This window comes from Sminthopsis crassicaudata, chromosome 3 (assembly GCF_048593235.1).
Source record: "Sminthopsis crassicaudata isolate SCR6 chromosome 3, ASM4859323v1, whole genome shotgun sequence".
NCBI classification, from domain to species: domain Eukaryota; kingdom Metazoa; phylum Chordata; class Mammalia; order Dasyuromorphia; family Dasyuridae; genus Sminthopsis; species Sminthopsis crassicaudata.
Window position 1 is genome coordinate 544,616,151 of NC_133619.1, and position 26,220 is coordinate 544,642,370.

A 26,220-nucleotide genomic window follows, 5' to 3' on the forward strand; every position below is an offset into this window, starting at 1 on the left:
ATTCCAAATTCAGTCTATTTCCACTGCATCTCACCACAACTAAGCTAATTCTTCTCTGTTTTAGACAACTACTGTCCTTCTCAGTAGTATTCAAAACTGACTGCAAATATGCAATGGCCAGTACAATCACCTCCCTCATTATGGATGCTTTTAATGAGACTATTAGCTTTCTAAATTTCCCTGTTAAATACGGCAATTCACTTAGTTTGAGTTTGGAGACCACTAAAAGCCCCAAATCTTTTCTTAGGCACACTGGTGTCCTGACATGTCTGCCTCATTTTACATCTGTGAAACGCATTTTTTTTTTTAAGTCCAAGCCTAAGATTCTATACTCATTTCTACTCAGCATCACATTAAATTCTGCCATTCTGACAATATTCCCGTCCTCTAGGCTGGGGACGTCAGGAGAACCCAGGTCTCCGTGCACTGTAACACGCAGTAATTCCCCTGGCGGCTGCAGGGATTACCTAACTCAGGATCCCCATGGGAGCCAGTCCCGATATTAAGAGCTGGGCCCGGGGATGCCAATAAGGGAAAACCCTGGCGGGCCAGAGGTCACCCTCACCTCCGGAGGCCGGGATCAACCCAGGGAACCTGGAAGCGGGAGACGCTATGGAAGGGTGGAGAGAAGGGAAGAAAGAGCTGGGGAAACTCGGGAAGCGAATGTGGCTCCCCGGGAATCCGATGAGACCCAGGCAAGGGGAGCCAAGGCCGCAACGGGCGTAGGGGCGTCCCTGGCCCAGTTCGAACGCAAACAGTCCCTTACCGAGCATCGAGAATAACTTGCCGACGCCGCCATCTTCCAGCCTGCCCGCAGGCTCCTCCTACTGTGAGAGCAGCCGAGGTTCACCAGCCCCGCCCCAAAAATCGTGCCCCGCCCACAAGGGGATGATTCACCCCACCCGGTCGGGGAGCCCGGGCCACCACCGAACCAGCGGCGGGATGAAAACCAGGGGCAGGGGAATGTATCTACAAGTTAGGAAATCTGCAATATATCCCACCCCCAGCGCGCGTACACTACGCACATCGAAAGGACAACAAACCCGGACCGGCGTCACAAATAACCAATCAAAGAAGAGGACATCGTCCGGGAGTGGCGGTAGGGAAAGAATCCGCCCCTTCCCCAAGATGACGCCACAAGGTGTCGGATTGAAAACTAAAAGGGCCAATAACAAAAAACTCCAATGGAGACGCAAGGAAAGAGCAGGACTGCCTTGAAGAGGGCAAAGGAAACCTTCCCGGGCATTATTTTGGATTGGTGTCTTAAAATTGCTATCCTAAATAGATAAATCGAACTGAAGTAAAAGGCCTTGGGAGGACAAAATATCCCGACTGCCTTCTCTGCTCGGATTCAGAGAAGAGTCTGACAATGGTTGGGGTAGTTCTCAGTGGGACGTGCTTACCAAGAACGACCCAATGACGAGGGAGTATAGAAGGCGCTCAAATTACTCGGTCCAATTGGAGTCAAGAAACACCGAGTCAGCAGAGCAGGAGGGAAAAATCTTTGGTGGGCATTTATCCAATAGGATTGGAGAGTTCTCCCCCAAACACTGGATTGGCCACTAGCGAGCACACACTGGTTTTTGGCCGGGGAAAGATTTTTAAGTGAGTTTCGCGCGCAGACCGTAGCGAACTGTTATTGGCTAGTGACCTTCTTCCTTTGTGGGGGCTCTGTGCGTATCCGGGGTGAGGATAGGGGAGTGGCGCCTGAGTGACGTGGAGAAAGCACCAGCCAATCCGAATGAGAGCAGAGAGAAGGAGAAGGAAGCGGATCAGTCGCCTCGCAGCAAATCTACACCGCGACTCCCCGTTTCGTCTCCCTCCGCCGCCGTCGGGGCCTAAGAGGGAGCGGCCGGGAATCGTTGCGGGGCCGGGAGGACGGGTGGCTAAGCAAGGCGGAGGGAGACGGCTGTGGCGTTAGTGTTTAGTCCGCGGCGGCGCTGTAGTTGGGTCCTAGCGCGGAGTCGTAGTGGGCACGGGGTGGGGGTCAAGGGGGGAAGCTTCGGGAGGAGCGCGCGGCCGGGCCCGGGTGCCCAGGCTACCCCGCAGTCCCCCGCAGGGCTCCGTGTTGCAGGAGGCGGCGGAGGAAGAGGAGGAGGAGGATGGCGGCCTCGGCCTTGTATGCCTGCACAAAGTGTACTCAACGCTATCCCTTCGAGGAGCTCTCCCAGGGGCAGCAGCTTTGCAAGGTCCGTGTGCGCCGGGCGGGGTCTAGTGGGACGTGGCCCGGGGAGAGGGCTGGGTGTCCCGCGCTCCGCCTCCTCCCTCCCGTAGCCGGCGCCTCGGGGTTTGGAGTCTTAGGCTCGGAATTCGGCGTCTGGGATCTTTCTCTCTCTGCACAGGGTGGGGCGTGAGGGGAGATCGCCTCCCGCCTGGTGGCCCGAGATCTCAGCCCGATCTCGGAGGGGGCTTCTGGGGTGGGGCTGACCCCCGAGGCTGCCAGCCACCTGTCTCCTGCAGGAGGTATTTTTGTCCTGGTTCCCTGCCCTTTCAGTTCTCCCCTTCTTGAATTTAGGGATCACTTTTAAACCTCTCACGAGGGAACTGAAGGATGAGCTGTCCTGCACAGAAAAACAGTACGACTGAGAATTGGGATCTTCTCAGATCCTAAAAGCAAAAGTGATCATTTGTAAGCAGCATTGCAAAAGAGTGAAAGCGTTTTCAGATGGTTACAAAACCTTGAAATTGACTCGACCAGGTTGCCGTCCTGTTTAACCCTACTAGTAACATATAGAAATATAATAAACACAAAGAAACCCACTTTCCCCCTAAGGAATTAGGGTATATTTCACTTGAATAATTACATGGTAGAACATAATATCACTCTACCTGCAGAAACATAATACATTATTTTGAAATTATAGAGGTTTATTCTTCCCCCTTTGCAGAAGAAACTCGGCTATATGCTAAACGCTGCTGTATTAATTTCTTGCAGGAATGTCGGATTGCACATCCTATTGTAAAATGTACTTATTGCAGATCAGAATTTCAACAGGAGAGGTTTGTATTTAAATAGTTAAAATCTTTTAGATATCCTAAAACTTTTCTCAAGGATGCCCTTTTACAGGCAATAATCCCAATTTTGTGATTATTTCTTATAAAGTATTGACTTTCTCAAATTTATTTAAGTTGAAATTTTACTAGTAGGACCAAGAATTTATATTGAAAAACAATGTTTATTTTCATAAAACATCTTTGAAGAAATATAAGGTTTGAGCTATTTCTGATCTATTACTATCAGCTGTATGTGTTCATCTGCATGGTATATCAGCGGCTTAAAAGTTGTATTTAAACTTTCAATTTAAATTTATTTAAATTCTGGCATGTGAATTTTTTTTTACAGCAAAACTAACACAATTTGCAAGAAGTGTGCGCAAAATGTGAAGCAGTTTGGGACAGTAAGTCTGTGCCTTACTTACATTTTCACTTTGTCACTGAAGAATTACCTGTCAAATATTTCTTATTAAAGACAAAGCATTTACATAGAAAACATGTTTATTTTGGGTACATAAGTAGTTTCAGCACACATCTGAAATCATCACTTCATAAATTTAATTAAATGTAGAATAAACAGATTGAGGAAATTGTGCTCTCTGCTGTGAAATGAACAAATTTTATGTCCATTTTAAATCTAGTTTGTGAAGCCATACTTCCTGGGGGAAAAACATTTAAATAAATATATTACTATTATTTATGCAGAAAGTTGAAATGTGCTTGTCTTTCTTTCCCTTCAAACTTTCGCTTTTCATGAGAAAAGTATGAAGGATTTGACTTCAAAAGCCTTTTTATGGTATATATCAATCAGCACAAATTTTGTCTAATCTTATATACTTAGATTTATTGTAGTATAGTACAGGACAGTCTGTTGATGTTTATTATGAGGACTTTAGGTGCTACAAGATTCTAAAATGTTTTCTCTTTAAAGAAAAATGAAATTATGTTTGAAATTATATGAAATTTAGTTTGTATGCGCTTGTACAGATTTTTTCAGAACTGATTCTGGGGTATAACTCTTGAATTAACATGACTTCATTTAGTATGAGTAAGAAATTGGGAGTTTGCATTTATCTTTTTTTTTTCACATTATTTAGTACTTAAAAAAAACCAACTGTTTTAGTATTTTAAGTACTTTGAAAATGTACACATTTAGTACTAAAAAAAAAAAAAAAAATTAGTACTATTTCAGTTTTTTCAAGGAGTAACAGTGGGCTCATAAGTTCCTAAATAAAATAACATTGATGGGTTGTTGAACAGATAACTGTTGAACACTTCCCAAATGTTAAAAAAGAATTTGATTTTTACACTGCAGTATTATAAGGATTGTCATCATTGAAATGCCTAAAGTAAAGAAAGTTGTTTCTTTTCTCAATTTCAGCCTAAACCTTGTCAGTACTGTAATATCATTGCAGCGTTTATTGGCACAAAGTGTCAGCGTTGCACAAATTCGGAAAAAAAATATGGACCACCTCAAACCTGTGAACAGTGCAAACAACAATGTGCTTTTGATCGAAAAGAGGAAGGAAGAAGAAAGGTAATTTTTCTATTTGTTCATGGTTCTATGATATCCAGAAATATAATCATATCGCTCATTTGAACTCAAAGTGGAAATAATAGTATTTGTATATTTCTGGGTGACTGATTCAATTTGCAGCCAGCCCCATAAGCATTGTCAAGATGGCATTGAATTCAGGAGTCAATTGATGTTTAGTGACTTGTGTAGTTGGAGAGGTTTCTTGAGTCATTTTTTAGTATAAATGTTTGTATATCCCAAGATGTTTTCTTAGTAGTAATAACATTTCTTCTTTAATATAGTTTTGATTTTATGTAGATTTGTAAATGGATCTCTTTCCACTCTTTCAGTCAGAATTGAGAGTTCTACTGTTATGAAAAATATATAGTGTTTTATTAGCTAATATATAATGCCCTCAAATAAATGTTAATGGCATGCATGGCAGTTAGTTTCTGCTGATAGTTCTATTCCTAAATGAATAGAAAATTAAACTTACAGGAACAGGAGGAAGAATAATTTGCCCTTAAGGGCGCACTAGATTCTCATTTCAAATTTAATTACATAAAAAGCTAATCAAAAACTAAACTACAATGCAATGTTGAAATCTGTCTGAAGTTACATTAGACTGCCTATTTTTAAATTCCTTATAAAGTTCTGTTTTCCAAGTTTGAGAATAATTTTATTTAACCTTTTGAAAGCCTTCCTTGAGTTTTAATCAATTTCTTAAGAGATTTCATTTAGGACCTATTTGATCTAATATAAATCTTCTTTTTCTAAAAGGTTGATGGAAAACTATTATGTTGGCTTTGCACCCTGTCTTATAAGAGAGTTTTACAGAAGACAAAAGAACAAAGGAAGAGCCTAGGTTCTTCACATTCTAACTCATCCTCCTCATCACTTACTGAGAAAGACCAGCACCATTCAAAACACCACCACCACCACCACCATCACCACCATCGTCATAGCAGTAGTCACCACAAGTAAGTATTTAGGATTACAGTATATTCAGTATAATTCAAGATTTCCCTCAGCACTTAGAAGAAAATATCTCAGTGATATAATTTAATCTTAATCTTTCTTGTCTGTTTGAGTATTTGCCTTGTATACTTAATTTCTAGGTTATAAACACTTTAAAGAGTATAGACAGTGTCCTCCCTATTGTCCCCACCCACCATCACCACCTTGTAACTTAATATTTTTGTATTGAGATCTTTTTTTTTAAACCAACCCTTATGATTTTAATGATATGGCTGAGAATAATTTGCTTTTAGCTAATTCTCAAATCACAGATTGAAAAGGGAAGTAAATATAGGATAATATTATAAGAACAGTATGTTAACAATTGATCAGTTCATAGACTTGGGCTGTCAGAAGCTTGAGTATTTCCTTGTTTTATATACATTACTCTGGACTCAACATTAAGATCATTCTCAAAAACAGCATATGAAAACTACACATCAAAACACAGAGTGGGGGTGGTAATAAGGAGTTTTAAAAAATAAATAAAATTTCTTCCGTAAATAAAAACTTGAACATTTTAAAGTTTTTGTGTTCAGGTTAATTCCTAATTTTTTCAGATGTTGACTGGTAAGTGTACAGTCATTTGAAAAGTATAACCAAAATAGTTAGGAAGGCAATGGAAGTATTGGAGGACATTAAACTATGAAAAATCACAATTTTACCTAATAGCAGTATTGCTACTTTTAAAATATATATTTGCATGAACTTTATACCCAAATAAGGGAAATACTTCCATTTTTTCATTGCATTTTTTTAAAATTGGGGAAAGATGCAATACTATATCTTTTTTAAAACTATTTTTCTATTTCTAGGCCTTTTGACAAAGTAAAATTATCTAATCTTTGTACATCGTATCGTATATGAAAACAACATATGAAAATCTAAATGATAAAAGACTAGGGAATGAAAAATTTACATTCTAAAGACTTTGCATTTCAAAATTTACTGCAAGCTTCCTTCAAATGTTTTCCTAGGGTGGGTATTGAAGATAGTTTGATTTACCTCCTCTCACCACCTCCCTTTCCCTCCCCCAAAAAAAAATTTATTAGGAGAACATCATAATGGTTAAAAAGATATCTATATATAATACTTATTAGAAATATGGCCTAATGAGTAGAAAAAGGAATTAGATTGTGCAAGAAGTTATTTTGTAAAGTCAAATTTATGTTCCATTTGTTTCGTATTTCTATTTAGTTAAAAGTGGTTTAGAGATTAGAAAAGAGGCATTTTTCTAATAGTAAAACATTCTGAATCAGTATGAGATAAATTGAAGAATTGAAACTTAAAATTAAAACTTTCCCACTTGCCTTAAATTTTCACAATCCTCCTACGCTTTTCCCATAGAGCTGTTTAGATTTAGGGGGCAAAGCATGAAAGTCTTACTTGGTTTTACTTTTTTCTGGGTGGTAGGAGAATGTGAACCACAAATAGAGAGTTGTCTAAGTGCTTTGAATACTGGTAGCTCAGTACCAGAATAATTTTCTCCCTAATCTATTTTAATAGATGTTCTCAGGATAAGATACAAGGGAAGAACTAGTTTAATAAAGTTCAAATTCTATGAGACTTATCAATTTTTTTCTGTGATGGAATGATAGGTCTTGTAGAGTAACACAAGGAAGTTGATGTTAATAAGATTTAACTTCATTGAGGTTTTTGATTTTGTCCCCCAAGAAATTCTCATCATTAAACTGGAAAAAATATGGTCTAGACCTCCCAACTATTAGGTGAGTACACAATTGACTATAGGGTCCTGTCTTTAGAGATAACTAAAACAATAGATCACCAAAAGGTGCATGCTAAGTAAGTTTAAAGCAAAGACTAAGTTGAATCCTCAAATTCATAATCTAGTGAGATCATAATTCTCAGAGTATATGGAGAATAACACATTTTTTCCCTGTTTTTAAAGATAATGTGACTGGTGTTACTTTGTCTGTATTTTGAGTGTGGCCAGAAAAAAAAAACAAAATAATTATTGCCATGCTAATACAAGTAGATTCTTTTGTTTTGATGTTATAACCAGTTTGCAGAACTATACACAACTGTGTCTTTAAACCTATGGCTTGCTCTTCACATTTGCTCAAAAAGACCCACCTAATTTCTGATTGCTGCCTTCCAGGTTGGTCTGTATGCCACTCTCTTTTCCCAGCAGTTCAGTAAGGACACATGCAGAATAGTGTACTTGAAGAAAAACTAAAGTATATGAATGCAAGATTGTGAAGGACTAGATATGTGTAAGTACAGCAGAAAAAAAGTCCAAAAGTCATAATGAGTAACAAGCTAACCGAGTTAGCACTGTATCATAGTGGTTTAAGAAGTAAGAATATACTATGATATATAAACAGTATTATAAGTTAGAATTGTGAACTCTTTCACTATCCCAATTATGGTCTTAATCTTTACTAGATGAGTATATTTAGTTTACAATACTAATGGAAGATGTATAGAGTATTGGGAGAATTGTTTAGGAAAGAAAGGAAAAGTTAGAAGAATTAGAGAAACCAAAATACTCTGTTTGGAAAGTTTTTTCCCCCTTGAGGATGATTGATACTTTCCAAACTCCACAGAACAAAAAGGTGCCAATTTAAAATATAGCAAAAGCAATTTATAGTCAGAAAAAATTTCTTCAGGTTCAGGATTTTTACTGAGGCATGCTTTAATCTTTAAAATAGGGTAAAAATCTCAACTGACAGATGGTTAAGTCTTAACCATTATAACTGAAGTTTTAAATTGGTGTTTTTCAAACTTTGAAATTATAGTACCCATCTAATGATTTTCATATTCTTAAAAGGCCCCATATTAGATTTTAGTCTGGAGAGGATGGAACAAATACATGTTATAAAGACCTCTCCATTACTGTGCTTTCTTTCCAGGAACCCATAAAAATGCCTGGTGAAATTGTTTGACTAAATTATTTTTCATGGTTTCTTTCATAAATTAAACTGAAAAACATAAGTCTAAAAATGGTATAGACAAGTACAGGATTACAATTGGCTATCTTGCAATTTTCATTCTGATAACTTAAATGAATCTCGGCTGACAAAAACATTCTGATAAAAGTTTAATTTTGTTTTCCTTTGGTAACAAATGTTATTAATAGATATTATTAGATGTTAATTGTGTGTATTTCAGAATCAGCAGTCTGAGTCCAGAACAAGAGCAAGGACTGTGGAAACAGAGGTAAATATTTACCATATTTTGAACTATTTGAATTTGGTATTTTTTAATATTTTTAAATGGAACTGAAAAATCTAAATTGCCTGAAATGAAATGAAAATGAGAATGGGCTGAAAAATCTATTGTATTTCTTCATTTTCCAAATGAAAGGAAACTAGGGTACATTGAGTTTAGATTGCTAGTTAGAGACAAACTGGGATTTTAAATCCTATGAACTTCTGATTTTCAGGTCTTATATTTTTTCGGCTTCTCCCTAATCTCTTCTTCTGCTTCTGTTGTATTTAGATTTTTAAAGGTTATACGATACCTTCTTTCATGTATCTTGTAGAGAATTTTGTACCTTCTGCAGGACACCTTTCACATTTTTATTTTCTTCTGCTCTCAGTAATTTTTTTTTTTTTCAATTGTCTCCACATTTGAAAAAGTTTCTGGGGACAGGGGCTATATTTTTGCTTTGTTATACCAAGCACTCCACACAGTGCCTAGCACATAGTAAGCACTTTAAAAATTGATTGATTGTAAATTATACTTATTTTTCAGATTTACTGTTGATATTTTTGTTGCTATTACTCTGTACTTAACATTTTTTATTTGATTTCAGCCATAAAACTTCTGCAGCAATTCAGAATGAAACTCCAAAGAAAAAACCCAAACTGGAATCCAAGCCATCCAATGGAGATAGGTAAAATTGGATTTCTTTAGTGCTATGAAATTTCAGCCCAAGAGAACAATGATGGTTGATAGTTGCATCTATATGATAAAGGAAAGTAAATTAATATCCTTCTTTATTAATTTTCTTATATCACATAGGACAGTGACCATAATCAATTGGATATTTTTAAATGAAAACTTAATAGTATGAAAATGGTACTGTTTCTACTGCCTTGTTTAGACAAAAAAAAAAAAAGACAAAAAACTTTTTTAAAATATAAATAATTTGGAAAAGGCCACATACTTTCAAAGAACATTTTCTAACTGGTACCCCTCAGACAAATGAAAGTTTGGACTCAATAAGTATTTTTAAACTTTTAAGTTTTGTTAGAATAGATTTATTATATAGTGCATTAGCCAAACATTTACTGATATTACTGTACAAATTGGCTGCGTATTGCTTTACGCTAGAAATATTGACCCCCTAAAAGCTAATACTGAATTATATTTCTGCAGGTATTTGTAATGTGTGCCATTAGTAAGGTAATTTGCCAGTTGCATCCATTTCTGTCAGGTACATATTTTTTTGCATTAGCCTTAAGGATGTTTGTGGAATTGTCTTAATTTATGCATTTTGAACACATGCTGTTTTTCTTGGACTTCTTTTAATTATATTTTACTTTTTATTTTTAGTAGCTCTATAAATCAGTCAGCAGATAGTGGAGGAACTGACAATTTTGTCCTTATAAGCCAGCTGAAAGAAGAAGTGATGTCACTTAAACGTCTCTTACAACAGAGAGACCAAACCATTTTAGAAAAAGATAAAAAGGTGAGAATATTGCACTATTGAAGTCAGTTGAACTGTTATGTCTTAACTCTTATTTGATAGTTGCAAATCTAAGATTCGACATTCTCTGACAGTATTTATCATATTGTTTACTGGTCATTTGTACATGATTCTGGATGAAACAGCAAGGCCTTTGATGGTTTTCCTTGGAACCAGCATCAGTAGAGAAGTATAAAGTTTTCTTTCTTTCTTTCTTTCTTTCTTTCTTTTTTCCCCTGAGGCAATTGGGGTTAAGTGACTTGCCCTTTAAGTGTCTGATTTCAGATTTGATTTCGGGTCCTCCTGACTTCAGGGCTGGTGCCCTATCCACTGCACCACTTAGCTGCTCCTAAAGTTTTTCTAAAGAACTAATTATTTTGACTTTTAGTGATCTCTCAATATTTTCTTTCAAAACAGACACATGCATGCATTCGTGCACATGTATTTTAAATGTCTCATTTTGCCTTAATGAGTGCACCTCATTCTATGGATGGAAAAAGAGCATTATGTGTGAATTTAAGCGAGTTTTTTTAGAGCTTTTTGTTTGCAATTATTTACATTTCTTAATCTGGCCAATGAGGCTCAATAGTATAAAAATCATCCTCCTGGAACTTTGTCTGTACAGGAGTCAACATAGTAAATTGTGTTGTAGATTCAGGGTATTCTGCTATAGGTAAATATACATGAATGTGTTACTTAGAAGTGAAATCAGAATAGCATCTTAAGGTAGTTTCAATTCTTTTTAATTAATGTGTTAATGTGGTTTTATCATATTTAGGTAAATTAACATTTCTTCAAAATTTGCATTAAATTTGAACTTATTTCTGTTTTTTAGTACACTAACTTCAAAAAGTATAGTTTTAGTTTAGCATATTACTGTATTTGTATGAATTATTCTCCTTGAATTTACCTAGAACAATTCTTAAGCTGCCATTATATCTCTTTGTAATCCTAGAGTCTTCATTATCAGATGTTTTAATATGCAAACTTATTTCATAAAAATCCAAATATAAGCAAAAATAAATATATGGTGATTACTGGTTACTTGATTGACAGTTTTAAATTATCGGTGTTCAGATGTTTTTTATATCCAACTCTTCATCATCCCATTTGGGTTTTTGTTGGCAAAGAAAACTAAAGTGATTTGCCTTTTTCTTCTTTAGCTCCTTCCTCCAGATGAGGAAATTGAGGCAAGCAGGGTTAAGTGACTTGCCCAGGGTCACACAGCTAGTAAGTGCCTTAGGCCAAAATTAAACTTGGATCTTCTTGACTAGAGGCCCAACTTTCTGCCCACCAATCCACTTAGCTACCACTATAAAAATTCTTATATGTGCAAATATAAATATGTAATAATTACTTGTTATTTGATAACCAATTTTAAACTTTTCATATAGATTAACTGAATAATTTTTAAATTAGGGAAATCTCTTACACCTTTTGCTTGAAAACGGGGTATCACTTTTTATGTCTAATTAGAACATGAATTAAGAGGTATCCATTTGAAGACATGTAATCTCAAAGAAAGAAAAGTGGAAGTGAATTTTTAATTATTGTTTTGGATTTTTACAGCCTTATAACATCACATCAGTGCAGATATTTTAGTTTATTTTTGTTTATAATTTTTTCTCATAATTTAGCAAGATGTGATTGGCATTTTATAAGTCATCAGTGTTAAAATCATGTTTGCAAAAAAAGCATGTATATTAAATATGATTCACCATATACAAATGTAGGAATACTCACTGGTATTCATTACTGTGAATAGATTAATAATCTTGGTAAAGTGGTTTGAACCAGTAGATCAGAAAAAGGTTTTTTTTTTGTTTTGTTTTGTTTTGTTTTGTTTTTTAATCCACAACTGAGTCAAGGATTTTAACTAGGTAGAATATAGGACAGTTCTTTTTGACTGTCAATTTCTCTATTATTTTTCATCATCCGTTTATCATCTTTTAAGTAATTAAACGATAGTGCTGCATTTTATAGCACAAAGGGTTGGATTTTAAAGGTAGGATTTATACATTAGGGAATGCTTAATTTTCTGTGGATGAAAATTCTATTGTTATAATAGTTAAAATTGAAACATTACCTACAACTAGCTTCCTTCCAGCTTGAAGATGTGTTTAATGCTCTTTTCCAACCTTTTGTTTGAGCAAAAATATCAAATAATGATGAGCAAATTACAATGGAATTTTTCGAATTATTGGAAAAATAAGCTTTGATTATAATGTTCTTTTTGAATAATGTAAAATTTAAGTCGTTTTTTTCTTTTTTGGGGGGGTGGTAATTCCTTTTAAAATGAATAAGGAAAATCTTAGGTCAATGTTGGAAGTATTTCCCAGCATCTATGATATGCTTGAAGTATGCTGTATAAGTTGTCCTGCTTGTAAAAAGTGCCAAAGTGCTGTAAGATTTATAGTGAGCCATATAAGGTCCCTGAAAGCAGGTGTTGTTGTTTTTTTTTTTCTAAGCCTTATTGCATACTTAGTTGTTGCCTTGAAATTAAAATCCATTACTAATTTATTATTTAATAACATTAAAATTGATTAATAAGACTTAAGTATTTGTGAACTGACAAAATACTTGGAAAAAAGAATAACTACATCTTGGTATCCATTGAAATTGATATTAATCACCACTTTGAGCTATATAATTTTGAATAATGCTGTAAAAAAAACTAAATGCAATTCATATATATTGATATATTTTTTTAGTTAACTGAACTGAAGGCAGACTTCCAATACCAGGAATCTAATTTGAGAACAAAAATGAACAGTATGGAGAAAGCTCACAAGGAAACTGTGGAACAACTACAGGTAAATACTTTTTTTAGTGTACAGTTTACTTTATAAGTTGAAGAGAGCAAAAAGTACAAATTATCATATTCATTGATTTATATCTTTTGTAAGTATTTATTTACTTTAGGGACATATGTGCCCTATCTTTATCTCTCTTCTTTCTTTTTTCCATTGTTTTTCCCTACTACACAGTATTGTAGATAAAGAGCAGGGGAGGAGGTTGTTATAATTCCAGGTTCCATTCCACAATTTATAAAGTGGGTTGCTTAAAGAGAAAATTGTAAATCCAGAGTTCATGCTAAAATTGTCTAGGTAATATTTCAACATGGAAGAAGACAAGTGATAATTTATTACCAGGTCCTTATTCCAGGTCTTCATCTAGCTCTCTTTACCATCTGGACAATTAAGTTAGGATCTGAATGCATGGGGCAGATCTTTCTCCTGCAGAACCCTGAAAGTTCCAAAAACCTGTTGTCCTATTTTCTCAATTATTATCTTCCATGTATTGCATCGTTATAGTCAAACTTCTTTGTTAGACTTTCTGACTATCTTTACAAGGTTACATTATCACTACCAATGAGATGGTTTTTCTTAAAGTACTTCTCACCCTTCTAATGTTTTGCATCTGGATTTTCTAATAAAGTTAAAAAAAAAAAAAGATTTTAAAATCAGCTAATCTTTCAGAATAAGCTAGTAAGGAATTTAGTTAAATAGTAAGAAATTTCAGTTTACTGATATCTTTATAGTTACTTTTCAGTCTTAAAATTATTGGGGTTTTTTCTTCCCCCATTTTCCACATACCCATGCACAAACAGAAGATACATAGAACTATTTGGGATTTTTAATTTTGCAAAGTTTAAATTGATAAGATCTAAAACCCTAATTACCATTGATGAGAAGTAAGAAAAAAAAATCAAAGTATTGAAAGAGTTTTGGAGTGTTGAAAGGAGGGGACCAGAAGTGATAAGATTTTGAATTTCTTATAGGAGATAAGCATAGTTTCTCACATAAATTGAGTTACCAGGGTATAGTAAATATTTTATGAAAAAGCTTTAAGATAATAGAAGATTGAATGCATTTGAAGAGGTAAAGAAAAAAAGTCACTTGAGAACAAGATGGGGCCAACAAATTGGGTAACATCAGATAAAGGTCATAGTTGAAACCAACAAACATAGTGAGTAGTATGTGGGCTTTAGGTTTTAACATTTCCAGCACCCAAAAAAATTACACAAAATACTACTTTTGTTTGATCTAGTGTTCACAGTGAGGATGTATTCATTTGTGTTTCGAAAACATGTGGTATATTCTGTAGAAGAGAACCAGACTGAGTTGGAAAACCTATTGGGCCAGTCTTTTCACAGAATCTATTTCTTCATTTGTAAAATTGAGAAAAGATAGTATTTGCCTTGGGTCTCTCAAGAATTTTTGTGAGAATCAAATGAAATGATATATATGAATGGGCTTGAAAAATCATAAAGCATAATGTGCAGGAAAATAGTGTTGATTATTAACATTGTTAAAGAGAACGGTAAAAGTCTACATTTTCCTAGTCCAGTCCATTCTTAAGGCTAATGAACCATGAGTTTCTACATTACTTTTGAAATCTTTTGCAAAGTAAATTATAATGTTTCTATTGTTTATGTAATATTAATGGAGTTATTCTTAGTTTTTTTTTTTTTTTTATTACAAAAACCTTATTTTTAATCACAAGTGTTTTTTGTCTACTACAGGCCAAAAATAGAGAACTACTCAAACAGGTTGCAGCATTGTCGAAGGGTAAAAAGTTTGATAAAAGTGGAAGTATATTAACATCACCTTGAGGAAATAATTATATTCATATTTAGTGTTCTGCTTAAATTGTAAATTCAAATAATTCTGTGAAGCCCTTAAAATTCTGTGTAGTAGAAAACATATTTTTGCACACCAAATGAGTTGGCGTGTTTCCTATTCACTTTTGTAACTAATGCAGCATTTTTTTTTTAGTTGTCAAAATATTCAAATAAAATACTTCAACTGGCTTGAAGAATCTTTTTAATTTTTTGATATCCAAGAACTTTTTTTTGCCAGCAATAGTATTAAAACAGTTATTAAAGGACAGAAAATAATGCTCTTTTAAAAGAACGCAACATGCAATAAATAATAGATGTTTTTAAGAAGTAAAAGCAACGATTTCTTTGTTTGACACTGCTAACTTCAGATGATCCGTTTTCAATTTTAGGCATATATAACTTTTGGAATAAGGAATATTATGGACACTTACGTTTTTGGCAATTGTGTTCTTTTACTTTCTATTGAAATATGGTAAATTTGGGAGGGAAATCATGGTGCTTTTATTAAATGAAATTCAGAAATACATGTAAATATGTTTTAATAGTTGCATCATTAGTAGTAGTTAATGAGTAGCCTAGTATTTTCATTATTTTGATAGGATTTAACATTTATTGTACAGTATCCAAGATAAAATACATGTTTTTGTTTTGTAAAGACTACTGTAGATTTTTACTTACAAGTGCCTTTTTGCCACCTAATGTTTTTATTTATAGGAATGCTGGTCTTTTGTACATAAGGTTTTGTTTTTAAGATCATGTTTAATAAATGTTTGTATATAATGCATATGTACAGGAGACATTAAAAAGAAAATGCAAACTGCTAGTGAGATTTTTGAGGTTGTATTAAGAACTAGCAACAATTAGTGCATATACGTTTTTAGGTTGTTGTGATTTGTGTCTGTAGAATAGGGGATGGTATTGGTCCTATTATTTTGTCAATCATTTCCCAAAAGACTTCATTTTAAATCTTTTGACAATATTATATTTTAATTCTGCCACAGTGAATCATATTTGTGTGCAGAAATATGCATGTCTAGCTATATATATAGTTCCACATATTTCTTCTTAGTTGAATATTAATATTTTTTAAAACATCTTTACTACTGTTTTCTCTACTTTTATCTGATTAATAGAATTAATATGTATAGTTACCACTGCATAATTGGATAAATTCTAAAGTTTTCTAAATTTCCTTTGAAGCTATTGTTTATTTTTCTTTGTATAAATTGGAACTTCAAATAGACTCCAGTGATGTTTACACATCAAACTGTCCCAATGTCTTAAATCATTATTCTCAAAAGGATAGTATAGGATGACGTATGTATTATGTTAGTGTAAATTACATATATTGGGCCTTTTTTAAAAATTAAAAATAATAATAATAATTTTTGAGCCTTGAATGGAATTGGTCTGCTTTAAAAATGTATCACTTCAGCCTTTTACTTTATAAGCATTAAAAATAATCTGTCTCTCTATTGGGTTTACTATTTACATACAATGAAATCAGCACTTCTTGCCCCTAATATTTTATAGGTTAAACCAGCTCAACTCTGCTCTGGGCAGACTACTTGTGCTCACCACATTCTTATTACTAGACATATCATTGTAAAAATTTTTAATGTTTTAAAGTATCTAAACCAACATTTTAATTTTATTGCCCTTAGAAAGGTTGGCTTTTTCAAATACAGTTTGTGGGTGGTACTAGTCTTTTTGAAATGACTGGTGTTTTAGTAGCTTATTCCTACAAATTTTTCAATATAGAATCATACTCTCATTCTTTAATATGCCCTATTTAGAAGTACAAAGTTGGGGTAGTTTTCAAGTAAAGCATATCCCGAATATTTCTAACTTGAAAGTAAAAGCATCAATTTATTTCCATCAAGTTTAATATATATGTGTGTGTAAATATATGTGTATGTATATATGCACACATACATATATAGTTACATTAAGTTTAATAGTTTTCATAGGTTAAATACACATACTGTGCTTTTAACTTAGCAGAAAATACAAGTTGTACTATACTATAATGCATTTTAATGCTGAAGAGATTTACTAAATCAAAAAGATGTTTTATTTTCATTTAAAATCTTTCATAACTGGTATTTTTCCAATTTCATATCTATTTCTCATTCCTTAGGAGTAATTATAGTTTTTAAAGCAAACCATCCATTTTAGTAACACTCAATAACACACGTTCAAACTTGTGAAGTTGCTGCAATTTAAAATTTATTTTTATTTTTATTTTAAGGGACACCGGAAAATTCAATTGATTATGTCAGCTTTGTAAATTCTAATGCTAAAACCTTTTAGGGGCTTCACAGTGTTTAGTCCTAATTTAAATATGCCCTTTTTCTTTTTATTCCATGACCTCATTTTAAAACTTAAATTTTTAAGATTGTAAACAAATACATTGAGTTCTAGACCAACATGTCTTGGATCTGTAGTGTATTGACAAAATGGCCTGATGTTCTTTAACTGTGGATCTGTAAGGAGATAATATTGTGTGCTGTATTGTGCTTTTTAGCTTGTTTTCAGCTGTTCATTAGCATTGACAAGTGATAGCCACTTTGGCTCAAGTTATTTATGTACTTTAAGCCTGTTAATATTGCAGTCCTTTTTAGATAGTATTGGTCTAAATATGCATTTTGCAGTGAAGCTGTTGAGCTGTTCACATGTATAAACTATTGAAATACTGTACTTGCACACATCTGACTGTTGACATTTTGTACTTTTTTCTAAATCAAATATTTCACAATAAAAACTTTACAAAAACATTATCGTCTTTATTTTTTTTTCCTTCTTTCCCCAAATTGAAGACTGAGTTCAGTTCTAATTCTAAATCATTCATTATAATATTGACCAATAGATTTTTTCAAATTTTTATATTTTTAAAATTTTGTTTTAATTTTTTCATATATATTCTTGCCACTTCCTTAACTTAGTGATATGTAGTGAGACATCCCTTATACCAAAACTAATTAGTATGTTAAGTCTGTGTACAGGCTGCCTCTCATCTATGCAAAGAATTGAACAAAAGAGTCATCATAGTTCAGTTTTTATTTTTATCTTTTTTTTCCCCATTTTCATTTGTTTATATTGTTTTTCTTTTTTTTACTTTATACCAATACATGATTCTGGTGGTGGTGGTGGTGGGGTTTCCACTTTTATATAACAGTAAGATTTATTTACATTTGTGTACCATAATTTTTAGCCATTTCTCAAACTATGGGCATCTTGGCTTATATCAAGACTTTGCTTCTTGGGGATATTTTCTCACTATGGCATGTGACCCAAATGGCATTAATATTTCAGTAAATTTTTTTTAACCATGGTTCAATTGCTTGTCCAGTTACTAGCCACAATAGTACATTGTCTCCAAAGCCCATCCAACTTTGTATCTGTCCTCTGCCAATGTGCTCAGTGTCAAGAAATCTCAGTTGTTTTATTTGCTTTTCTTTATAACCCCTTCACTGCGTTGATCTATTTAGTTATTGTTTTCAGTTCATTTGAGAAGTGTTTTTCATATTTTTTGGTCACTTATGCATGCTAGAATAAATGGCATTGGGTTTTATATTTGTCAATTCCATATATGATTTAAAGTGTCAAATCCTTATAAGATGTACTTAATGCAAAGATTTAACTATCCTCACTTCTACCCCATACCTTATTGACAGCTTTTTTTATTCTTAAATCAGAATCATAAATCTAGAGCAAGAGTACATGAATCTTGAGTATGGATTTTGATGGTGATGAAGGGGTGTTCATGAACTCAAGAGGAAATAAAATTACATAAATGTTTCCATATTTTTTTAATCTACTTAAAAATTTTCTGAAAAGTAATTTAAAGGCTTCACTAGCATGCCACAGAAGTGTATGACATAAAAAATATTAAGAACTTTTGGTCTAGAGCTTAGAGGGACCTCAGTCTATATGCATTTCTCATTTTATAATTGAGGTAACACTAAGAGATAATGGATTGAATTAAGACTTTCAATTGTACTAAATGACAGATTGAGGGTAGAGGTAAGGGTTGAAGATTATTGAGATAAAGAATTTGGTTGATGAAAGAATGGTGTAATCACAATGTAGTCAGTAGTTTTGGGAGTGATGGAGTGAGAAAGATCAACTTGGAAGTACTGAGACATTCAGGTAGAGATAGCAGGCACTTGAAAATGGGCTAGAGATTTTGGGTTGATTTAGAAGTCATTTGAGTGATGAGTGAAATGGTAGTGAATAAGATAACCAAGGGAGAAGTAAGGGGGAGGCCCCAAAATATGGAAATATAGCAATGTTTAAAAGGGAGGGGGAAAATGAGCCAAAAAGAATGTCTGAGGTAGAGGACATGTGGGGAAGAAGGGTTCCAAGAATCAAAGTCCAATGATAGTCAACAATGTCAAATATTCTGGAGTTGTCAATATGGTTAAGGACTGGGGATAAGGCTTTAGGTTTTAACAGTAAAAGGAATCAAGAACTGTTAAGAAAGCAATTTGAGAAGAGTGATAGGGTCAGCCATCTAGAGCTAAGATTTTAGAGTGGGTAAATTCCTCCCCAGTCTTCACATCTGGCATCTTCCTCATTGGGAGTGACAGAAACTGCATCCTATCTTCCCTCCCTCTGTGTGTATTTGAGGCCTGTTGAGCCTGTTCCTGCCTTCTTCCTGGAGAAAAATTTCATTACATGGGAATCCTTCCCCCTATACTAATCCCCTTCCTCTGAAAGATTGCCACCCTGGGGCCAAAATCCTTGGGTTATTGGTAATTTACTGAGCTCATTCATCAAACTTTAATAAAGACCCACTCTCATGCCTTCCCCTATCAGTGATTAGAAACTCACTACTATCATTATTCAAACTCAGTTTTCCATCCCTCACCGCTCTTGCCTTTATTTCCATCTCAACTAACACCAGCAATATTCTACTTTAATGTTATCCACTCTGTGCTGTGTTTTCCAGAATGTCTGATCCATAAGTAACAAATTTGCCTATGTCTGAAATCTTATTTTTTCACTCCATCTCACAACTTTCTTGAGTTTCATTCTGTCACCCAATTAAAATTCTGATAGTTTTCTTTTGACCTCTAAAATGTCACCCTTCTTTCCTCCTGTCTTTTTCTCCTGAAAAACTTAATTCATTGTATATATTGATATTCCCTCAAACATCCTAACTTCCCAGTTCCTAAAATTATTTTTCATTAACCACTCTTGTGTCACCATCAGTTGTACCTCTTTTAGTCCATAAACTTAAAAATTCCCTTATCTGTTCATATTATCCTTCCTCCTCTCTTGTCTATCTCCTAAACCCTATTGTCCTTGCTCCCTGTGACCTCCAGTCCCTTGGTTCCTTCCCAGACCATCACCCTTGCAACGGCTGCATTCTTCCTCCTTTCTCATCTTGAACCCTAGAAAAAGCAGTTAGATAGTCTATCTCCTCTCTAGTCCAGGATGGGGAACTGGCTACCAGCTGTTTAAAGCCCATGAACTGAAAGCCAGGTACAACAACCTCCTACAATTTGAGTTCTGTAAATTGATAGTTTTGTATGGCTTGTGACTGATTTCATAACTGTCCAAATGACCCGTGGCAGAAGAAAGGTTCCCCACTTCTCTGTAATCCCTTGTACTTCTATCACTGATGTTGGCTCACCAAATCTCATCTTTAGATGACTCCCACCTTTGCGGCCTTTGTTCCTACTCTTATGCTGCTGACTGAAGCCTCAGAATATAACAAAACCATGCTAATTGAATGCAGTACAAATTTATGCGTAATCTCACCTGGCCCTCTGTGTTTCAAGGCAATTCTCAATGGATTCATTGACCCACTCACCAGAGTGGCTTTTCAGAACCTTTCTGGCTCTCTGCCCCATCATCTCAGCTAAGGATCTTGTGTCATATTTAACTGAAAAAAATGAGGTCATTTGATGAGCTGTTTCTTCCCCTCCTCAAATGATAACTTCCCAGGTGGTTTCTGCAAATGTTTCCAAGGCAAACCCATCTATGTGAACACGTGATCCCATTCCAAACCATGCTTACTCTTTCCATCATCCTTACTCTCTCATTTATCTTTAATCTCTCTGTCTACTATTTCCCTATTGCCTACAAACATGCCAGAGTTCTCCCCTATCCTTAAAACCCTTTCTTGGTCTATTCAACCCACTAACTTTTGTCCCACAATTCTTTGTGGCAGACACTAGAAATATTGATACAAAGAATGAAACAGTGCTTATTTTCAAGGGAGATTACTTTCTAACTAAGTGCATGAATTAATTATCCCTTGCTCTTGCCATGCCACTAACAAATTTTTTTATCTTTTTATTTTAGTCTGATGTTAGTTAACTCTTACTCCATTTCAAAATTCCTTTTTTTATTTTAGAGCTTACTCATACTAACCATGTACCTCTCCATTGCTCTCTGAGTGCTACTCATAAATCCTCCAAAATTGTAGTATTCCATGACTTAACCATACAACCTTGATAGCACTTTTTTTTTTTCCAAGAAGTTTGGAGTCATTAAAGAAATTTATTATTTTCCTTCTGTTTGATTCTGGGCCCAGCTCATTGTCCATTTGCTATGTTTGTCAGAGAGAGAGAAAAGAAAGAAGAGGAGAAATAGAAATAAGCTCAATGGTTTGCCCATTCAATGGGATGTCATAATATAGATAAAAGACATTCTTTATTCACTTGATCTTTTCAGTGTGCATAAGCCAAACCTTTTGGAGTGGTTGCAAAAGGCTTTTTCATATTCTAAGAACTAGCAACCAGGATGATGTCATTCACAAATGGTATTCTCAGAAAGAACTACCTCACTGTCCACTGGAAATTCCATTTCAAGTTGAAGTCTGTGTTGAATCTCCTTCATCCCAATGGCAATCACCGTTGGCAAGCATGCATTTTCCTGTTTAAGATAGTACCTGATGTTAATGATCAGGAGATGGATAATTAAATAAGGTTATTTCTGTTGTTACATCTTTTAAAGAATCTTCTGACACATGGATTGGGACACACTTGTGGAAGAGCACCTCTAAGGTGATATTTTATTATATAGAACAAAGTACGTTTTCATAATTAATTAAAAATAAGTACAGCGAGGTCTTATCTCTTCTTTTAGTCAATATATGATAATAAAAGTTGTAGTGTGTTGTGGAATATCACTTGAAAAAGTTTGTTTGATCTATGTTAAGGCCCTCTTTGAAAATATCTTGTGTGTGTATCTAAAAAAGATTTTGTGTAAATAGGAAAGTAGACATATATATATATAGGTCATTAGTTGTTGATGTTTCCTCAATCACCCTTCCTCTCCCAGTTCTAATGAAGTATGAGTTTTCCACAAACTTGATTATCTTCTCTTTCCCCACTTTAAAAACTGGATTAAGATACCTTTACAGCTGTCTCCCCTCCAGCTTGTAACTCCTCTATGTATATTTGGTTTCCTCTATCTGCTTTTTTTATCTTGATTCTCTTGAGTGTAATTTCTACTTATTCTATGAGCACACTTAGGATTGTGATGTTAGGGTTGCAATATAGTGAATCTTTAGTTCTTGATGGAGAAAATAGTTTCTGGATCATTTCTATTTTCCTTCTGTTTGTCCTTTGAGTGACCTTGTTAGATTGGATCTCTTACCAAGGCCTTTTAAAACTAGTTTACTGCCACTGATTCTCTCTGCCTTATGAGATGGTACTGCCTGTAATCATGTCTATTTATAAGATTTTACAAATGAGCTTATTTTCTAAATTGATGCTTTTTTTTGGCTGCCATTATTATCTGGCTTGCAAGTAAGTCAAGTGCTTGCTAACTAAGGTATTCTTTATACTCTTTTGGTCTCTTTTAGTAATTCATTTATATTGGTTAAACTTCTATATTAAAATTATTATCAGTACTAATTGTCATTTCCGCTATTGGGTGTGCTGGAGTCAGTTCAAATCATCTTGCAAGAGCCAATTGTTAAATTTTCAATTTAGCTCTTACATCTCTGAAATTGGTAAATGATACAAATCAGGGCTTAATTTATTATTCAGCTGATTTTTTAGACTTAGGCAGCAATGAAGAAAATGTTAGTAATGAAAATGAAACTTAATGTTATATGTACATTTTTTTCCAGTGAGTTGTTAAGCACACTATTGTCAATAACCCATTTTTGTGATCATTTAGATTATTTGGAATTGAGTTTGTTTCATTTGTGGGACATAATTTTCTTTATTATTACTCTTTTTTATCTTTTACTATTTTTAATCTTTGTTCTAACAAATTGGTGTTGCAACTACAAAGATAGCTAATTCAGGGATAACTACCACATCAATAATGTCTTTTTTCTATTAAAACATAATCAGTTCCATTTAAAAATGATATTTCGTGTTCACCATATCCAGCCTCTACCAATTCTTTTCTCAAAGGAAGCATTTGTGATATAAAAGAGTGAGACTTCTATGTAGCCTATACAGTCTTTAGCTTCTTGTTTTCCTTTTTCTTGAATTTTTTGGCGGCAAATTTCTTACCGTCTAAACTTTAGCATTGAAATTAAATATAACTAAATATAAAAATCATTGTAATTTAACTTGAGATGTCTTTTTGAACTCTTTATAGAATTTCTTTTTCTTTTCATCTTCTGTAACTATTGTTTGTGTCTTGAACTGCAGTTATTTTTATAGCAATCTTTTTTGTAAATAATTATGAGTACTGCAGTATGAAATGACCAAAATGCTCTATGGAATAGTGGAATCTCTAGGCATATGATAAGATCAATTGTATCAACCTCCATGCTTTCATATTATACTTGGCCACAAAATAGACAAGATATGCTATCTCCTTGGTAAATTTTAAAAACTTTAAGAACATAGCATAATTTTCAAGAAATGAGGGTGACAACCAGAAATTTTAGAGGAGGTAAAAGGATAATAATTCATAAATAATAATTCATAATAAATTCATAAAACATAATGCTTTTTGTTGCATTATCCAAAATCGTGATTGATACTTTTACTTTTTTTAATTCATCACTGTAATTCAAATAAGATTTTAAATTGTGAGGTCCCAAGCTGGAGCACCCGAGTTCTCCTTTTCTAACTAGTTTCTTGGGTGCAGCTTATTAGTCTGGACACACAGAAGTTAGAATACCTTTCATTGTCTTGAGTTAAAATTTGGAGCTAAGATTCTCACTGTGCTGAATTCAATTAAGGTGTCAACAGATGGCAGCAGAGAGCAGCTCAGTGAGATTACTTGCAGAATTCAACGGAAAGGGTAGAACAACCGAGGACATTGACAGCTCCACCAGGCTGCATCCAAGGCAGAAAAAAGGCAGCTATAAGTTGCCTGCCTCTGTGCATTCCTAGTTTTTGTTCCTTTTCCCAGTGTAAGTGCAGTAATAGCTTTTGTTATTACTGCACTTCATTGTGCAAGGGAGCAATCTTTCTTGTCACTTATTTCATTACAATAGTTAATTAAATGTGTTTGACTTGAGTCAATGTGGCATCTGCTTGTCTGCTAAAGAGAACACATAGATGACTTAAGATTCAGGCTCCAATACTTATAGCTTTGTGACTGAGTTATTCTGTGCCTCAGTTTCCTCATATTTAAAGTGAAATTGATATTACTTTCAATCTCTTAGAGGATTATTGTGAGGAAAGGATTTTATAAACCCCAAAGGACTCTAATAATGGGAATATTTATATATTCTTCATGAATTATTGATGATTTGGAATTTAAATTCTGAATCTAATCGATCTTTCTACAGAAATATTTCCATTGAATTTATTTTTATTTTTAAAATTATTTTTAAGGAATACATAACATTGAACAACACTACTAAACATTACATTATTAGTAACTATTATATGGAAATAACTTTCAGTGCATAAATTATCAAAACCATTTTTTCAATTGTCCCTAATTCATCCTGAAGATTTTGTTTGATCATTGTCATTTAATTTTCTTATCTAAGAAAGTTAATGTGTATCTTATCCTTCTGGTTTTTTTTTTTTTTTATTTTTTCATTTTTTTAAAGCTTTTTTTTTTTTTATCAGATTTCTTTGTATTCCTCAAACTTTCGATCTTAATTGCATCAGAGTTATTACATTAGTACACTACAATTTGTTTATGCCCATTAGTAAAAAGTTATTTTAAATGGGATTTTTGGGGGGGTGCAATTACATTTAATAATGCATTGAAAACCTTTTAAATGTAGTTCTTTTTGATTGTTGTTTTTATAACAATTTTAGCTTCTATTCTCCTAAAGAGTGCTCAGGTTAGATTTATAAGAGCTAAGTTAGAATCCTGGTTCTATCACTTATTGTCTTTGTGACTTTGGAAAAATAACTTTGCTTCTCTGGGCCTGTTTTCTTTTCTGCAAAATGTGGGGATCAGATTATATGATTCCATCTTTTGCTTATTTTTTTTGATTATCATGTGAAGGCTATGTTTAATATTTTCCCATTTGTTTATTTATAAGATCTTTAAGCCTTAGCATAAATCAGTTTTTACAGCTGTCATGATTTCTTTTTGTATCCCCAGTGACTTTTTTTGTATCCTTAGCTTCTTACACATAGTATATATTTAATAAATGTTTAATTGATTCTTTTTTCCCCCTAAGGCAATTGGGATTAAGGTACTCGCCCAAGGTCACACAGCTAGGAAGTGTTAAACGGCTGAGATCAGATTTGAATTCACTGTCCTTCTGACTTTAGGGTTGGTGCTCTATCCACTATATCAACTAGTGGCCCCAATTGATTCTTTAGAATAAAAATAGCCCAGTTTTTCATTCAATAATCACAGGAATACCAATTTTATTTTTCCAATATTGTTTTCTTTTTTATCTTTCTATATATTTCTTATTCTTAGAGAACAGTGTTTCCACAATTATTACTCTAATTGAATTTACATTATGACCTAATCATTTCACATTTCAGCATGTCACTGCATACTGTTTGATCAGTCTAGTTTTTGTTGTTGTTGTTGTTGTTGTTTTGTTTTGTTTTTCGCAATGTAGATGCTACATCTGCCATCAAGTCATTATTACTTTGGATACCACTATTACTGCCATTCAGGGACTTCTGATGAGGCCTCTAGACATTCGAAATGCATAAAGAAGTCAAAAAACCTCATTTATAATCAAGAAAATACAAAATACAAAAGGTCAAAAGCTGCCAAAGATCCCTGTAACAAATCCTCCTTGTTAAGCCCATGTTCTATATGAAGTTACTGTGTTATCAGGGTAGAGGACTGTCTGTTACTTTTTGGTCCTTATTACCTGGACAACCAGAGTCAAGAGATTCCAACAAGAAATTCTTTCTTGATTTAACAGGTCCCCAGAGTAATCAGCTCCTCTCACTAAGCAACCAATTAGGGGATTCTCTGTGATGTTACATATAACTGGGAACTGGCTTGCCTTAAATTTCACATGATCATCATGAAAGACTACTGAGTTAGAAG

At 34.0% G+C, this 26,220-nt stretch overlaps 2 protein-coding genes across 9 annotated transcripts in view; one reads left to right on the plus strand and one right to left on the minus strand.

Annotated features, from left to right (window-relative positions):
• The window catches only part of CEP57 (centrosomal protein 57), a 65,244-nt gene extending 63,585 nt beyond the window's left edge, over nucleotides 1–1,659 (minus strand). For 3 of the 6 annotated variants that reach the window (XM_074304466.1, XM_074304470.1, XM_074304471.1), the window contains exon 1: nucleotides 767–1,019. In XM_074304466.1, coding sequence (XP_074160567.1) covers nucleotides 767–799 — 33 coding nt within the window. In that variant the 5' untranslated portion in view covers nucleotides 800–1,019. Of the gene's footprint in view, nucleotides 1–766; nucleotides 1,026–1,403 lie in introns of those variants that run through there. The other 3 variants (XM_074304468.1, XM_074304469.1, XM_074304467.1) reach the window with 3 other exon arrangements.
• Nucleotides 1,660–1,757: 98 nt separating this feature from the next.
• Nucleotides 1,758–26,220, plus strand: FAM76B (family with sequence similarity 76 member B). Of its 3 annotated transcripts, none has more exons than XM_074304474.1 (10): nucleotides 1,758–2,189; nucleotides 2,936–3,000; nucleotides 3,344–3,398; nucleotides 4,376–4,531; nucleotides 5,291–5,490; nucleotides 8,660–8,707; nucleotides 9,306–9,386; nucleotides 10,049–10,184; nucleotides 12,893–12,994; nucleotides 26,093–26,220. In XM_074304474.1, the coding sequence occupies exons 1-10, from the start codon at nucleotides 2,103–2,105 to the stop codon at nucleotides 26,120–26,122; spliced, it is 960 nt and encodes a 319-aa protein (XP_074160575.1). In that variant the 5' UTR covers nucleotides 1,758–2,102; the 3' UTR covers nucleotides 26,123–26,220. The 3 variants fall into 3 exon arrangements, with proteins under 3 accessions (XP_074160575.1, XP_074160573.1, XP_074160574.1); XM_074304472.1 differs by lacking the exon at nucleotides 26,093–26,220 and adding an exon at nucleotides 14,707–17,580; XM_074304473.1 differs by lacking the exon at nucleotides 26,093–26,220 and adding an exon at nucleotides 14,707–17,580 and having other exon boundaries at nucleotides 10,052–10,184.

Excerpts from the sequence above, each read along its gene's own strand:
- FAM76B (XM_074304472.1), top strand. The coding sequence starts at position 2,103 with ATGGCGGCCTCGGCCTTGTATGCCTGCACAAAGTGTACTCAACGCTAT. Across the intron at positions 2,190-2,935 it reads AGGGGCAGCAGCTTTGCAAG|GAATGTCGGATTGCACATCC; the intron begins GTCCGTGTGCGC and ends AATTTCTTGCAG. Across the intron at positions 3,399-4,375 it reads ATGTGAAGCAGTTTGGGACA|CCTAAACCTTGTCAGTACTG; the intron begins GTAAGTCTGTGC and ends TCTCAATTTCAG.